The sequence below is a fragment of the Giraffa tippelskirchi genome, chromosome 12 (genome assembly GCF_054371585.1).
Source record: "Giraffa tippelskirchi isolate mGirTip1 chromosome 12, T2T-mGirTip1v1.2.pri, whole genome shotgun sequence".
NCBI lineage: Eukaryota > Metazoa > Chordata > Mammalia > Artiodactyla > Giraffidae > Giraffa > Giraffa tippelskirchi.
Genome location: NC_137286.1, coordinates 45,742,213 through 45,759,794, shown reverse-complemented (window position 1 = coordinate 45,759,794; position 17,582 = coordinate 45,742,213). Strand labels below are relative to the sequence as shown.

Sequence of the window (17,582 nt, the reverse complement as noted above, 5' to 3'; positions counted from 1 at the left end):
TCCCTAAGAGGTTCTCTCCTGGCTATCACTCTCTCCCGATCTTTATCTGAGGTCACCAATCACTGCTGCATCCTATCTGGAAACCCACAGACCACACTAAGGACATCCCCTACGAAATACTGGTCCACAAGACAGGATTTAGCTAGCAGCCTGGTTTCAGCCTAACTCTTCCTTCTCTGGTGAAGTTGGGGCCCGAGAGGGCTTCCCTGAGCTGGCTCCATGGAGGTGGAGGTGGTAGGGACGAAAGGCTGGCTCTGTAAGTGGCAGAGGCCTGAATGACAAGGACTTGAGAAGATTCGAGATGTCCTAACAGTCCTCAATGTAACAAGCACAGGGCCACGATCAGGCCTAGCGGAACAGGGGGTCATTAGGTACGCTGCGTGGACTGAATGCTTGTTGGTGGTATTCAGTTGCTGGGTCATGTCTGACTCTTGGTGACTCCATGGACTGCAGCACGCCAGGCTTCCCTGTCCTTCATCTCCTGGAGTTTGTTCAAATTCATGTCCATTGAGTTGGTGATGCCATCTATCTCACTGTGTCCTCCCCCAGATTCATATGCTGACATTCAGGTCCCTATGTAAATGTATCTGGAGATGGGGCCTTTGAAAGGTGATTAGGTCTGGGTGACATCATGAAGGGGAACCCCAATGGTGGGTATGGTGCCCTTATGCGGGGATGGAGCCTAGGGCTTTCTTTTCAACATGTGAGGACAGAGCAAGGATATGGCCTTTTGTGATACAAGAAGTTGGTCCACACTAGGCACCAAATCTGCCAGCACCTTGACCGTGACCAGCTTGTGGAACTGTGAGACATTGTTCTTTAAGCTACCTGGTTTATGGTATTTTTGAGATAGCAGCTTGAAGACAGGATGTTTGGAGCATGGACAGCAGGGCACAGTGGGGTCAGCTGGGGTTGGGAGATGAGTTACTGTTAAATATTCCATATAACACAAAGTCACTGACTCCAGTCTCCACAAATTCAGGCTGCCAGTCAGATGTAACCTGAGCATTTGACACTCAGCAGAGACAGCTGCAAGGGGCAGAGCCTCTTTTCTCTCCATCTTTGGGGGCCTAGAACTGGGCCTGGCACTCAGCAGGCACTTAGAAATTGAATGATGGAAGAATATGAGTTTTATTAGTGGCAGTGAGCACTGAAAACCCAGTGTTCTGTACCACTTTAGGAAACCCTGAGTGTGAGCCACGCAGGACCAAGGACCCCCAAATTCAAACCTAGCCCCTCTTTTCACAACTGACATCTCTCAGCAGCAATATGTGTCCCTCTCTGAAAAAAGGCCAATGAGGATTTCCTCTTATTATTAAAGTTTATGGCTTTGCTGATACCAGGCCAGAAGTTGATTTGCAGGCAACCTTAAGTAGTTAATGAACAATTACTGTGGCTCATCCAAAGGGATCAAGTGTTCCAAACCACAGACCAGGTTCAAGTTCCATGTCATTTTTTAGAGGCAGTGCAAGGGATGAAGCTGGAATTTCCACTGCTGGAGTCTCCAGACCAGTCAATGGTTTGGGGGAAATCACTGGTTTCTGGCAGGCAAGACATTCAAAGAGTATCCCAGGAAATCCAGGACATGTGGCCGTGATGTAGCAACGCAATGGTCCATAAAACAAACAAGAAAAAGAACGTGGTGGGTACACACATAGCTGATTCACTTTACCATACACCTGAAACTAACACAACACTGTAAATCAACTATACTCCAATGAAAATTTTAAAAAGAAGAGACTTGGTTCTAGCTTTGTGACCCTCAACATGACACCCTGGGCTTCAATTTTCTCATCGGTTCACTGCAGGCATGTGGCTGCTGCTGCTGCTGCTGCTAAGTCGCTTCAGTCCTGTGCAACTCTATGCAACCCCATAGATGGCAGCCCACCAGGTTCCGCTGTTCCTGGGATTCTCCAGGCAAGAACACTGGAGTGGGTTGCCATTTCCTTCTCCAATGCATGAAAGTGAAAAGTGAAAGTGAAGTTGCTCAGTTGCCTCCGACTCTTCGCAACCCCATGGACTGCAGCCTACCGGCTCCTCCGTCCATGGGATTCTCCAGGCAAGAGTACTGGAGTGGGTCGCCAGTGAAGGCATGTGGAGGACCTTCCAGTTCTTACACTCTTTCATGCTCTCACTAGCTGCTTTAGAAAACCGAACCTGTTTTTAATCACAGCTTCTGAGAAGCTATCGAAAATTTTTGAGGTTTCCTTATCCATAAGAAAGAAAATAAAATTGGGAGAAGCCATCTTGAGCAGCGGGAAAAAAAAAATGAACCATGGATTTAGGCAGTCAGTCTCAACTCTTAGCCCTGTGTGACCTAAAGCAAGTTACTTGACCTCTCTGAGTCTTAACTTTCTTGACCTGCAGAATGGGAGATAATATCTGTTGTAAGGATTGCGGAAGGATCTTTTTGGTCATGCCATCTTACAGAAGGTATAAAATAAATATCATTTTCCTTCTTTGTTCCTATTTCACTTTAAGCAAATATGAAAGAGGAATGTGAACAGGCTGAAATGTCTGTAAAAAAAAATTAAAACTTTTTAAAAGAACATCAGAGGCTTTGACATTGGATAGATATATTTCCTTACATTTCCCTCTTCCCATATAAGAAAGCCTACCTTCTTAGCAACACTGCCCATCTCTGAGGTTATCGGAGAGGTTCCGAAAGACTGAAGTTAAGAGGCTACAGGGAATAAAGGACACCCACCACAGGAAGCACCGTTCAAAGCCGGAAAAGACGTCACCTGACACACGGTCTCACTGGGCACATCTCAGATGGGCTCTGCGACAACATCAGGAGGCCTGAGGAAACAGTCTGGGCCACCAGCCAGCAGACACGAGAAGTCCCCAGGCTGGGAGACCTGACAGCGTGGTACAGCGAGTTCCCTAACCTCAAGGCAGCTCAACAAGGCACCTGAGCCCTGGCCCCGAGGCAGCGCAGGGCTAAGAGGCACTCCTCTGAGGAGCAGCTCCAGCTCTAAGATAACCACAAGAACAAAGACCCTCACCACATGGAAAACATTTACGGGTTTCCACAGCAAGGTCTAGCGAACTGTCACCTTAGGGCGCAGGGCGAGCCCAGGGCGAGCTCAGGGAGGGACCCTTTGAACGTGGGGAAAAGATGCTGCACTGTCACAGGTCTCAGCCAGCATGCTGCCTGTGTCCCCAGGTCCAGGACAGGGGGCCCCAGCTCAGGCACTCATGCTCCACAAGCTGGTGTAGACTGCAGTGGGTTTCCTGTACAAAGAACACCTATCATTCAGAACACAGCAACTGACCCATCTGCTCCTCGGGAGGAGAATGTATTTTAAACCTGGAACAGTCACAATTCTGAGATGTTCCACATGTTGTCAGCTTTGCCTTCTACAGACATGGGGCCCCGCCCCTTTGATGGGGACTGCTCTGGCTGTGGGCAGTACCCTCCCTATGGGCAGCAATGTGCAGGCAGGCAAGCAACAGGCTTACAATTTGGACTGTGTCCTGTACACACACAGCTGGGCGAGCAGAGCTGGGACTGTGGTTGTGGGGAATGTAGGTGGGGTGAGAAGGCTGGGCTGTGCCAAAGGATTCTGGGTGTGCCAACCCTAGGAGAGCCAGCAGGCCACTCTGATCACCTTAAACTCCTGTCCTTGTTTGCCACGCACCACGTTCCCAGATCTAGAGGGTCAATCCATCCCCAGCTACGGCACCTCGCCATCATAGTCAATGCTGCAGGATCTCAGGGAGCCTTCAACTCAAAGTTGAAGCCTCGAGTCAGCACACAACCTCGCGGTGGGGTTCTGGGATCGGGGTGGAGAGAGGGCTCTCACTACAGTCTCCAATCCCTAGGAATGGCTGTACATGGGAGGGAGAGGGGGCATGTGATTTGGGCACCTGACCCCCAATGGGGGAAGCCAGGGCCCCTCACATCTGCAGTGGCCGTGTGTCCGAGAGATGGGCAAGGCTGCACATGTGAGAAGGGAGCACAGGCTGGCAGTGGACACGGGACTCTTTCCTGCTCCAGGACAGCGGGGGCCAAGGCCCGAGGCTGGACTCCTTGAGGGTGCAGAGTGGATTGTGCTGCAGGGCTGGCTCGGCTCTGCTGGCTCCAAGGACTCAGTTCAGCTGTCCTCCACTCTCAGACAAACTGGGACAGGTTGGGGACCTTGATGTTGAGATCGCCAATGTTGATGTTCCGGGGCATCTCTGGCAGGTTGATGTTCTTCACAGCGGACACTGCCCGGGCGGGTGCGGCTGAAAGGCCACCCTGCAGAGATATGAAGGTGGCTGTGTGATAAACTCTCACTGTCATCTGCTTAATGTTTTAACAACAACAAAAAAACAAGTGAAAGAGGGAGAGAAAATGTCCAAACTGAGTACATGTAACACAAGCTTTGATTTTTCCATCCTTATGCCTCAAAGGTGGCCAACACAACTCTTTCGGTCAGTGGGTTCTGCAGTAAAGGGGCCCACACTCAGCACCCCGGAAGATGTGCTGTGTCTTGCGCAGTTTCATGGCCCCAGCGCCCACAGTGCCTAGCACACAGGGGCTGCTCAACAGATGCCCGCTGAAATAACCAGCATGGTTTAACCAAGTTGTCTTCAGTATCAGGGTCACTTTTCAGGTTACGAAACAAAAATACAACACTTTCCTCAACAGACTGAAGACTCTTAACAGACGAGTACAGTCACAGGGACATTCTTAACGGAAAAAGGAATGTCACAGCTTAGGACAGCTGCCTGCCAACTAACAACGTGAGATGCAGAAGAGCTAGCTTTGGAAATGTCATGTGGCCACAAGATGGGGGGAAGGCCACGTGGGAGGTGGAGCACACCCACAGACACGGAAGGGCTGGAAACAGCACAGGGAGGAAAGGTGCCTGCTGTGAGCCTCAGCCCTCTAGCTTGGCCCAGGCATGCGGAGAAGGGGAGAAGTTGACGAGGACATTCTCAAAACCGTTTCCTCCTTCTCGACCACTTTCAGGATCCTGACTCCAATCCCACCGTTGCCCAAGTCTCTGTTTCCTCTAGTTTCCAAACCCCTGGCCTCTGACTCACTTACTATTCCTGGAAGCTTCCCAGCCTGCATTTCTAAGAGAACTCTAGTTGCCACAATAGCTGTGGTTTGGAAAAACTTCTTCAGCAGGACTGCCAGTCCTCACAGAAAGAATCCCTGGTTTTGTAAGATCAAGCTCTGATACACAAAGCGGTGAAGCTCTGTAAGATGCTCAGATAACTACAGAGGTAATTTGTTGTGCTTGCTGTCCCGTTTGTGAAGGTATGTGCCGGTAACCTCTGCTCCCTGGTAAGGCTGACGAAGGTGATGGACAGACCTCAGGTGAACAGGGTAGAACGTACTGGGAGCATCGGTAACAGACTCAGCACTATGAGGGGGTGGACTGGGAGTAAGCTATTTTCAAACTCAGCCCAAACTCTACTGTAGTTTTTTATCAGGCTAACTGGATAAACTGGCCACTGAGGTCTGACAGGCACCATGAGAAGCAGCTGCTGGGAGACAGACTCTCAGACACACAAGCTAGGAAACCACACTGGAATCTGAGAGGGTGATTCTGGGTCCCCCAGGGAACATGTGGTTATGAAAGGAGGAATTACAACCCACATAACCCCTCAAGCCAGAAGCTGTCTGCCTTCCGGTGCCACCTGGCTTTCCATTCACACTTTTAGCCTCATTCTCACCTGTTTAATCTTCGAACCAATGAGTGTCAATGGACTCAGGGAAAAAAAGAGGATGGAGCAAAAAACACTCCTAAAGCTCCACAATAACCCAACTCCACACAGCAGCCATTCCTCCCTCTGCCCAGGTCTTCTCTAACCAGCCAGGGCAAAATTCCAGCAATGTCTCACCTCGGACTTCTCCAGCCTGTTCTGGGCTTCAATCTGAGCCACGATCTCATTCATGTTTGTTTCCAGGACCATCCCACCCATCACCACCTCCTGAAGGATGTAGTGTACCTGCAGGGGAAGCAGAAGTGAGAAGGGTCAGAGCCCCTGGTGGTCGCGAGGCTGTGGCCCCAGAGGAAACCCCGTGGGCTCCTCTGCAGCAGCAGAGAGGCCAGACACGACACTGGCGCCTGATGCACGATGACGCTTCAGCCCCGTGGATCACCCACCTCTGAGGTGAGGCCACGGGGGACTCCCCCACAATTCAGCGTGTCAAGACATAGATCTCCCCCAGGACCAGTGGCAGGAGGGCCTGGCTACACTCAAGGCAGGGTGGTTCTGTATGAAGTCAGACTGTAAATTTCAGCACCGCTATCTGTGAGCTGAGTGATCTTGGGCAAATGATCCTTTCAGTGCTTCATCTTCCTTCCAGGACTGAGGTGAGGGCTGAATAAGATAACCTATATGAAGCACCTAACTGGTGCCTGGCACACATCGGGCTCTAAATAAATAATGATGGCTTTCAATACGAGTGTGATCATCATAAATACCGACTGGTATTCAACTAGCCCAGCTATGACAGAACAGTTCCTGTCTACACACATTTCCATATGAAATACATTATCCTTCAGGCTTCATAAGCTAGGTCCTAAAAGGCCCATCCTCTGGCACCCTCCTCATATGTTCTAGCTTAGCGAGGAAACCAGGTTCAGCACGAACATCTCTCTGGTCCAGGGGCTCCCATGTGGGCCTTCCCCCGCCTCACAGTTCTCAGACTGTGGTGATGGCCGAGTACTGTGCTGATTCGCCAATTCTACACTACGCAAGCAGGAAAGCTTTCAGGGAGCCCCAGGTGGGTCAGGTCAGAGATGCCCACTGGGGTATGTAAGGACTGGTATGTCACATTTCACATCAAGTCAGATCAACATGGCCTTCAAGGCACTTTAGTCAACTTGGAAAGAGACCACCTTGTATGGTTAACCAAGTGCCAAATTAGTGGGACAGTCCTACAGGAAGTCCAAGAGGGGAGACAGTGGTGGTCAGAGAGGCCAGAACTAGCTTCACTGAGACAGTGAGAGACCTGAAGCTGGGTCTGACATCACAGAAGCAGGGAAGAAGATTTCAGCTGGCGTATGGTCTGAGGCACACCTGGGTCTGGCTAGAATGTCAGGTTTACACACAAGAGAGGCTGAGAACAATGCTGAGGAGGTAGTTTGGGTCTAAGGCAAGGTCTCTCAACCTGCCATTTGGGGCTGGAGAGTTCTCTGTGGTGGGGGAGCTGCTCCGTGCACCGTGGCAGGTTTAGCAGCACTTGTGGTCTGTCCATTAGATTCCAGAGCACCCTTCAGCTAAGGCAACAAAAATGTCTCCAGGTATGGTCAACTGTCTGCAGGGGTAAAAACTGTCTTCAGTTGAGACCATACTGGTCTAGACTAGACTAGACTACACTATGGAGGATTTGAGGGCTAATATACTCCACAGTATGGAGAGTCAAGAAAAAAAGACATGTCTGTGTGTCTGTGTACTTTTGACATATGAAGTTTACTGGCTCGTCAGTTCTCCATGTTTTGTTCATAGTTAAGTGGGGAAATACACTAACAGCTGCAACTAGAGTACTTCTGACCTCGAGGGAGTATACTAAAGCATACACTCAAATACAAATATGTTTCACTACACTAATCAAGCCTTATTAACCACTTTTCTATCTACACTCACATGAGGTATTCTTATATTTTACACAATATGAACTATTTCTTTATCTATATGCAAAGGAGATTTAATAGTGAAACTCTCATATATAGATAGTTTATAAAATGTTAAACAGTTCAGTTCAGTTCAGTCGCTCAGTCGTGTCCGACTCTTTGCGACCCCATGAATTGCAGCACGCCAGGCCTCTCTGTCCATCACCAACTCCCGGAGTCTACCCAAACCCATGTCCATCGAGTCAGTGATGCCATCCAACCATCTCATCCTCTGTCGTCCCCTTCTCCTCCTGCCCCCAACCCTACCCAGCATTAGGGTCTTTTCCAATGAGTCAACTCTTCGCATGAGGTGGCCAAAGTATTGGAGTTTCAGCTTCAACATCAGTCCTTCCAATGAACACCCAGGACTGATCTCCTTTAGGATGGACTGGTTGGATCTCCTTGCAGTCCAAGGGACTCTCAAGAGTCTTCTCCAACACCACACTTCAAAAGCATCAATTCTGCGGCGCTCAGCTTTCTTCACCGTCCAACTCTCACATCCATACATGACCACTGGAAAAACCATAGCCTTGACTAGACGGACTTTTGTTGGCAAAGTTATGTCTCTGCTTTTCAATATGCTATCTAGGTTGGCCATAACCTTCCTTCCAAGGAGTAAGCCTCTTTTAATTTCATGGCTGCAATCACCATCAGCAGTGATTTTGGAGCCCCCAAAAATAAAGTCTGACACTGTTTCCACTGTTTCCCCATCTATTTCCCATGAAGTGATGGGACCAGATGCCATGATCTTAGTTTTCTGAACGTTGAGCTTTAAGTCAACTTTTTCACTCTCCTCTTTCACTTTCATTAAGAGGCTCTTTAGTTCTTGACTTTCTGCTATAAGGGTGGTGTCATCTGCATATCTGAGGTTATTGATATTTCTCCTGGCAATCTTGATTCCAGCTTGTGTTTCTTCCAGCCCAGTGTTTCTCATGATGTACTCTCATAGAAGTTAAACAAGCATGGTGACAGTATACAGCCTTGATGTACTCCTTTTCCTATTTGGAACCAGTCTGTTGTTCCATGTCCAGTTCTAACTGCTGCTTCCTGATCTGTATACAGGTTTCTCAAGAGACAGGTCAGGTGGTCTGGTATTCCCATCTCTTTCAGAATTGTCCACAGTTTATTGTGATCCACACAGTCAAAGGCTTTGGCATAGTCAATAAAGCAGAAATAGATGTTTTTCTGGAACTCTCTTGCTTTTTCGATGATCCAGCGGATATTGGCAATTTGATCCCTGGTTCCTCTGCCTTTTCTAAAACCAGCTTGAACATCTGAAGTTCACGGTTCATATCTTGCTGAAGCCTGGCTTGGAGAATTTTGAGCATTACTTTACTAGCGTGTGAGATGAGTGCAATTGTGCGGTAGTTTGAGCATTCTTTGGCATTGCCTTTCTTTGGGATTGGAACGAAAACTGACCTTTTCCAGTCTTGTGGCCACTGCTGAGTTTTCCAAATTTGCTGGCATTAAATTAGTCTCCGGGGAACTACACTGTTTATACTTCCCCATCAAGAAATAGGCTTCAGAAAACAGTATGATGCTTCCTTAAAAAATTAAACATAGAATTACCTTATTACTTCTGGGATTATCCTCAAAAGATTCAAAGAGAGATTTGTACACCTATCTTCATAGGAGCATTACTCACAATAGTCAAAAATAGAAAGCAACCCAATCAATGAGTGAGCAGATAAACAAAATGTGGCATTTACATGGCAATGGAATATTATTCAGCATTACAAGAAAATCTTGCAACATGGATGAGCCTTGAGGACATCACGTTAAGTGAAATAAGCCAGACAAGAAAGGACAAATTCAGTATGATTCCATTTATATAAAGTACCTAGTGGTCAAAATCATAGAGGCAGAAAGTAGAATGGTAACTGCCAGGAGTTGTGGGGAGGAGGGAACGGGGATGTTCTTCAGTGGGCACACAATTTCAGTTTTGCAAGAGAAAGAGCTCTAGAGATGAGCTGCACAAAAATGTGAATTCATTTAACACTATTGAACAAGTGCATTTAAAAATGAAGATAGTAAGCTTTATGTTATGTAAATGTTACCACAATTAAAAAATAGGGGTCTCTATACCAGTGCTCCTAGTATTTATCCTTTTTAATGAATCCCTTTTTCATGGGAGGAGTGGTACTTGTTGAGCATCTACTATGTGCTGAGCACTTTATATGTAACTTATTTTAACTTCATAACATCCACTTGAGGTAAACTGATATGGGGAAACTAATACATGGAAAAGTCAATAAACTGTCCTAACCTCACACATTTAGCAGCTGAACTGATCACTGAATCTAGGTCTGACTCCAGAGCTCATGTTTTCACCATACTTCCTCAAAATCCCAAACTGAGTCTTTTACCCTCTTCATCTAAACAGAGGAAGACTCTACATGGAATCGTTTCAGGACTTGACTTTGGTATGTCAAAGATAAAGCACGAATTCTTCCATGTTTTCTTCCCAAGGCCTACACAATGCCCAGTGTGGAGTAGGTGTGTTGAATAAATAACAGGCTTTTCAAAAATCTGAACAGAATCCTCCTTGGGCTTTAGTGCTTAAAAGATGGATGACAGTGTGGTGGAGAGGCTTATATGGGGAAGGTGTAGTAAAAGGCCTAACAGAGGATACAAGGGGACCAGCGGTTGGTTAATAGAAAATGTTAGTCTGACATGAACACTGCATCGTGAAGTCATAATTTTTAAATGTTATTCAAAAAGGTATTCAAGTGCAAGAAGGAGAAATAAACAAAAATGCAACCTCCATTTTCAACAAACTGAAGATAACCATAATCCCAGGCTCCCAAATAAAAAGCAGAAACATCACTTTGCCCACAAAGGTCTGTTTAGTCAAAGCTATGGTTTTTCCAGTAGTCATGAATGGATGTGAGAGTTGGCCCATAAAGAAGGCTGAGTGCTGAAGAATTGATGCTTTTGAATTGCGGTATTGCAGAAGACTCTAGAGAGTCCCTCGGACTGCAAGGAGATCAAACCCATCAATCCTAAAGAAAATCAACCCTGAATATTCATTGGAAGGACTGATGTTAAAGCTCCTATACTTTAGCCACCTGATACAAAGAGCTGACTCATTGGAAAAGACCCTGATGCTGGGAAAGATTGAAGGCAGGAGAAGGAGATGACAGAGGATGAGATGGTTGGATGGCATCACTGACTCAATGGACATGAGTCTGAGCCAACTCTGGGAGATAGTGAAGGACAGGGAAGCCTGGTGTGCTGTAGTCCATGGGATTACAGAGAGTTGGACATGACTGAGTGACTGACCAACAGGCCCCCAAATTGATGTAAAAGCTGTCAAAAGCAGGGAGCCCAAGGAAGGGCTCCTTTTCTTTTGAAAAGAAAGGATGCTATGGAGAGAAGATATGGGAGCTGGAGAGCTCAGGAAGACCTGCAAAAACCTGCTTCTTGTAGGTGAAGGACACACCCTCTGTGACCCAATAGTTTCCTGATTTTTGGAAGACAGGCACTTCCTTGGACCTGAAGTTGGGGCTAAATGAGAAATCATCCAAATGAGCTCTATTTTGCCTCACAGAGCTGGTCTCTGTGGAGCAGAGAGGGCAGCCTTTGCATGGTAGAAAAATCACAGATGTCCACCTCTCTTGGCTGGGTAGAAATAAAAGTAAAGAAACTTGCCTAGAACCTGAAATCATGAGAACAACTGGAGTCAGCCTGGAACACAGACTTGGTACTTCCCCTAAACAGCATCCTGCAAATAGCTGGTCCCTGAAAAACCCACCTATTTAAAGATGAGTTATAAAAATGAAATCTGCACGGGATCTATATAAAGATACAACAAGAAAAAAATTAGGAAAGAAACAGGAAAACTAAAGGGCAGACTAAGACTACATGCCAGAAAAATGCTGTCATAGAGCAGATAAAATGCAATAAAATATTTTACAGAATTGAAAAAAAGAAAACTATGAAGCAAGAGCTCAAAGCCGAAGTGTAACAGCTTATATGGGAGACACAAGGAGACAAGAAGAGAGACATAAATGGAAGGAAAAAAAACACAGAGAACTGAAGAAGAATCTGGAAGGAAGAAAAGGGAGAAGAGACACTGCTAAAAACACAGGAAGGAACAAAAAGGAGAGAAATTTTAAAAAAGCAAATAAAATGAAACAGACAAAAAGAAGAGTTAACAGGGATAGGGAGAAAATGAGTTACGGAAGAGAGCAAAGGAGATAAAACATATGTAAAAGAAAACTGTAACATGGAACAGAAGAGGTATGTAAAGACTGGGCTCATGAAGATGATGTAAAGATGTAATTCAAGATGTTCCCAAAAACGCACATTGTATCCCAGGGAAAAACTGACCCAGAACAGTCAGTGCCAAGACAGACCTTGAAGGTAAGGTTTCTCAATTTCCACAAACAGGTGAAATGATCAAATCACTTAAAAGAGGGACACAAGTTTGAAAATTCCCACAGTAAAATTCTATTTTGGCAGAAAAAGGAGCAGTATTTACAAAAATTCCCAAGGAAAGAAGAGGTAACTCAAGAATTTTACACCTAGGTGACCGTCAAGAGTTAAGAGTAACAGAATAGAAATTCCTCTGTTTTGAAGAAAACACTTCTGCCAACCAAAAGGTGACTGGAAAAACCATGGCAGAAAGACTAGCAGTGAGCACTGCATTTTCTTACTGGTAGGACTAAGACAAATGGGGTTAGATTGATAAGAGAATGTCAATGCTATATGCTATGACAATGCAGAAAAGTGACAGCTAGCAGAATTAGGAAGACGGGGAGAAAAGAGGGAGGCAGCAGATTAGTAACAATGATTTCTCTACCCTCAATGAAGAGCATTTAAAACCAACAACTCATGTAATAAAGATAGTTATTTTGACTTTGACTGTGACTTTTCCCTCAAAGTCCAAGCTTCTACTACAATCATCTACTACAGACACTACCCTGCGAGCCACCAAACTTGTGGTGTAGAGCCCACGGGATCTTTTCTACCGGTTAGACATCAATGGGGGCTTCCCTGCTGGCTAAGCTGTAAAGAAGCCATCTACCAATGCAGGGAACACGGGTTCTATCTCTGGGTTGGGAAGCTCCCCCTGGAGAAGGAAACGGCAACCCACTCCAGTATTCTTGCCTGGGAAATCCCATGGACAGAGGAGCCTGGTGGGCCACAGTCCATGGGGGTCGCAAAGAGTCTGACACGACTTGGCAACTAAACAACGTCTATGCAATTTCTCCTGTATAAAATTCACTCATAACGTATCATCTACAATTTCCAGTTTCTCTAAAGGAGACGGAGGACTCAGATTCCCGTGAAACAGGAAGTATGGAATTTTTCTAGATTTTAGGAGTCTTCTTGCTCTGGTCTCCTTCAGTTATCCTGCCCAAACCAAATTCAACTTCATTTCCTCTTTTAAGTAACTTGCCTTTCCAAGGCAAGATAAGTTTTATAGAACAAATCTCTTTTCTCACGTATGGTTTATCTGTATATTATTAATTATGATAAATGACTTAACCACGATACCAATATAACTGGCATCAACAAGTCTGGAGCTATCACAACTGACCTTTGGTAAGCACAGTGACTCATGTGGTGTCAATGAGCCGAGGATGAGCCACAGGGGATTAGCTCACCAGCTGCCGAGGTTAACCTGACAAGTCGGTGAAGACCTCCTTTCACTGAATCTGCATCGAACCATGGAAGGTGGGTGAGCTTTCTTTGAGTGGAGACAGAGGAACCTTGAAAAAGTTGGAGGTTGCCAAGCACGGTGTGGGGAGAAGGCAGTGGAGAATCAGCACCAAACTCATGTACCTAAAAAACTAGAGACAACAGATCACAAAGAATGGTTCTGATAAACGACAAGAGCTGACTGATGGACTGAACTTGAGGATGCCAGCAGCAATGTAGGTAAATGTAGGTAAAACCTCAGAGAACACTGAGAGTTAAAGGATCAAACTAACAAAGGGAGGTGGAAGAAGAAGAAATCCAAAACCTGAATCAGGGAGGGGGCACCAGAACAGAAGAAAGCAGAGGTAAAGGTCTTCAAGAGTCCCCTCAAAACAGTCAAAGTAGGAATGACTAAAAGTCAAGAGGTGTATAGCTCTGAAAAGCAACCTAACCTGTTATCAAGACTGTTTCCCTCCCCCCTCCCCCCACATGTGGACATCTGTCTCCCATTCTTCTTTTCTAGGAAGCTATCACATCACCCTCCCTCCAGAGGAGGTCCCTGCTTCTGTAACTGGTCCCGCTGGGCATCCAGTGTGGCCCCCTCTATTCTTTTTTGTCAATATAAGCTGTTTGAGGCCTTTCCCATCTCACTCCCCAGAGGCAAGATGAAGGTCCTGACCAGAATGTAAGTTTGTACCCTGGGGTCCCTCAGAAGTTTTCCTGTGACCCAGTTTACTGATAGAGAAAATAAGAAGAATAAATCTGGTGCATGCTGAGCATTCACTAGTGCTTGGGTACAGCTTTGGGACTCCTGGAAGGTGTGAGTCCTCTGTTCTGAAGGACCTGAATTAGAGGTTCTGTGCCAACAAAGGCTTGGTAAGCAGTTGCACTGTGAAAATGCACAGAAAGGGGAAAACAGCCCTGGGAGGTATCAAAGGAGAGTTAAATGACTGTCTAACCTGCTGGGACTTCCTGATGGAAAGAAAGCACTTCTCTAATTGGAACAAGGGCTTATGGTGCTGCCGACTCTGCTGAGAACTGCTAATCCCAACCCTCACTACCTTCCACTATTCTTCATGCTGATCTTCTTAAGCAGTTCTGTAAAAATCAGAGATTGCAAAAGGAGCCTTCCAAGATTTGAGGTGATGAACACCCAAGACTTGGGTGAAGTAAATTCAAGAAAGACTAAAGACCTCTCCAGGCTGAGGTAATCACCTCTTCTCAGTGATACTGCTGTGTCCAGTATGCATCTTGCCTGAGGTACTCAGCTCAGTGCACTGTCATATTTTTCACTTGTCGGTTCTTCTCCTTGAAGGGAGTTCTTCAGTTCAATCGCTCAGTTGTGTCCATTCTTTGTGATCTCATGGACTGCAGCACACCAGGCCTCCCTGTCTATCACCAACTCCCAGAGTTTACTCAAACTCATGTCCATCGAGTCGGTGATGCCATCCAACCATCTCATCCTCTGTCATCCCCTTCTCCTCCTGCCTTCAATCTTTTCCAGCATCAGGGTCTTTTCCAATGAGTCAGTGCTTCACATTAGGTGGCTGAAGTATTGGAGCTTCAGCATCAGTCTTTCCAACGAATATTCAGGGTTGATTTCCTATAGGACTGACTAGTTTAATCTCCTTGCAGTCCAAGGGACTCTCAAGAGTGACACTTCCTAAGGCCCACTTGACTTTGCACTCCAGGATGTCTGGATCTAGGTGAGTGATCACACCATCATGGTTATCTGGGTCGTTATCTGGGTTATCTTCTGTGTATTCTTGCCACTTCTTCTTAATATCTTCTGCTTCTGTTAGGCTCATATCATTTCTGTCCTTTATTGTGCCTATCTTTGCATGAAATGTTCCCTTGGTATCTCTAATTTTCTTGAAGAGATCTCTAGTCTTTCCCATTCTATTGCTTTCCTCTATTTCTTTGCACTCATCACTGAGGAAAGCTTTCCTGTCTCTCCTTGCTATTCTTTGGAACTCTGGATTCAGATGGATATAGCTTTCCTTTTCTCCTTTGCCTCTGGCTTCTCTTCTTTTCTCAACTATTTGTAAGGCCTCCTCAGACAACTATTTTGCCTTTTTGCATTTCTTCTTCTTGGGGATGGTTTTGATCACTGCTTCCTGTACAATGTTACGAACCTCTGTCCATAGTTCAGGCACTGTGTATCAGATCTAATACCTTGAATCTATTTGTCACTTCCACTGTATAATCGTAAGGGATTTGATTTAGATCATACCTGAATGGTCTAGTGGTTTTCCCTACTTCCTTCAATTTAAGTCTGAATTTTGCAGTAAGGAGTTCATGATCTTGCGGGCAGAGTCTATGTCACATTCATCTCTGGGTCTGTACTGCCAAGCGCTGTGGTGGTTACAGCGGTACTTCACAAATCTGGCTGAATGGATGAAAGAGGCTTATATGGTTCACAAGTTCTGATTTTGAGGAGACACAGGCCTTTTGGGTTGGCCTGGCTTCCCACTCTGGCACTGAAAAGCACCCTCTACTGCCTGGACATAGGAGTTAACCTCTACAAGTAAAAGTGGATTAAAATGAGCTTGCTTGTTTTATGTCAGTATTGATGCAATCCAAGAGGGAAAATAAAAGTGTCACTTCAAGGACAGATGTGCTCCTTGGGGACACAGCTCTGGAACTACAGGGAATGGAGGCAAGTTACTTTCAACAACCCTATCCAAGAACAAGAGGATTCTAGGATCTTCAAAAGTTCATCCTTGGTTATGTTTCTCACTGAAGTCAAAAAAGTTCTGAATCCAATCCCAGGTGAACAGAAGCCACCACCGTCTATGGCCGTTAGCATAACTGATGCCATGTTGGGCCCACACAGTTCCTCCTGTCCTTCTGCTGACCCTTCCCAGGATGGTACTATGTGGTAATCACTTCTCTGTTGTTGGGGATTTGTATGTAACAGATAGTGTTTAAAAATCATTAGAACCAGGTGGCCTCTATGTTCTATTAGTCCCCAAACAATGATGAAGACCTTTCCTCACTTATACTTAGCACCCATGAGACTAGTAATCCATTCATAAGTCTTGATTTAGGAACACATGACCGTTTCCAAGCATACACCCTCCTCCTGCACTAGGTAAGCTATGAAATTGTCTCAATGGCCCCTCAGCTGTGTGGACTGCAGCTACAAAAGCTTCCGGAGCACTGTCTGCCCAACCCCACCCTGTGAGTAAGTTACCCTATAATAATAGACTGATCCACTGATTATATAGAGCCACCTGCCTTGTCTTTCAGTCTCAAGATACCTTCTCAGTTCAGTGGGCACTTTTTCTTCCCTTGGTCCTCCAGGAATCACTAAAAGCAAAGTGATCTGGAGCCTGGTAACAAACATTACGCTTTTTCCTCCAGTAAAAATATAGTCTCCAGGGATTGTGAGCCATATTCCAAACGTTTAAGTATTAAACTTAATGATGTATTTTTCTACAGATATAATAAACAAGGCTGTCATGCCAGTAGCACACAAAGGCTGACTCAGGACATGGTACCACACAGCAGCCATGCAGTGACAATGAAGCAGCATGAACAACACTGTTCCTATAGTAAAATGCAGTTCTATATGGGGATGGCAGGAACCTTCTGGAGGAACTCCACAGGCAGAGGGGGGAGGTAGATCTTCCAGGACACTAGTGGCACGTTAACACATACCACGCTGCAAGTTCACTCATATCCACAGAAACCTCTCAACTAGATTAATCCTCTTCAGGTATTTCACACTGGAGGACAGAAGCCTGCTGTGCACAAAAGACAAGGGCTCTCATGCCCACTGGCTATCCATACTCTCCTATCTTTTCTAAAACAACGATCACCACAGAGAAGACAGTAATCACTAATCAAACAAGAAAGCATGGTCACAGAGCCTGTGCTGGAACAGGAGGATGCCAATACTGCAACACTCAAGTTCTGAAAGAGAATTGTTAATCACTAATCAAACATCTAGTCTACTATATAAAAACTAAGTGCTGATAATTTTTTCTACCCCAAGTCACAAAGCCTGGTTGGTTTCATCAATTCCTAGGAAACACCTCCAGAGAGTAAGGAAGGAAGAGATTCTAGATAAGATGGGGTATGCATGCATCATCTCCTTGTCGGTGTGGTGGCTCTTAACAGGTCAATGGGTAGGAGGACCCTCACTGATAGGGGAAGAGAAAATCGTCTGAAAGTCATTTTGCCCAGAGCCAGTCTCTAATTCCTGTATTATCCATTTTAGAAAGAAATGAAAAAGGGGAAGAGGGCATAAAAACACCTTCCAGAAACGTGGCCTCCTTTGCTAAAGTAAAAAAAACAGGCAAAGAAAGC

At 45.8% G+C, this 17,582-nt stretch overlaps 1 protein-coding gene across 5 annotated transcripts in view; it reads right to left on the bottom strand.

Moving 5' to 3' along the window:
- Positions 1-2,559: 2,559 nt before the first annotated feature.
- AP3S2 (adaptor related protein complex 3 subunit sigma 2) overlaps positions 2,560-17,582 on the bottom strand; it is a 46,058-nt gene continuing 31,035 nt past the window's right edge. For 3 of the 5 annotated variants that reach the window (XM_081547099.1, XM_081547100.1, XM_081547103.1), the window contains 2 exons: positions 5,845-5,952; positions 2,560-4,246 (listed from right to left, as the gene is read on the bottom strand). In XM_081547099.1, the coding sequence (XP_081403225.1) occupies positions 4,118-4,246; positions 5,845-5,952 (237 nt within the window). In that variant the 3' untranslated portion in view covers positions 2,560-4,117. The remainder of the gene's footprint in view (positions 4,247-5,844; positions 5,953-17,582) is intronic. The other 2 variants (XM_081547101.1, XM_081547102.1) reach the window with 1 other exon arrangement.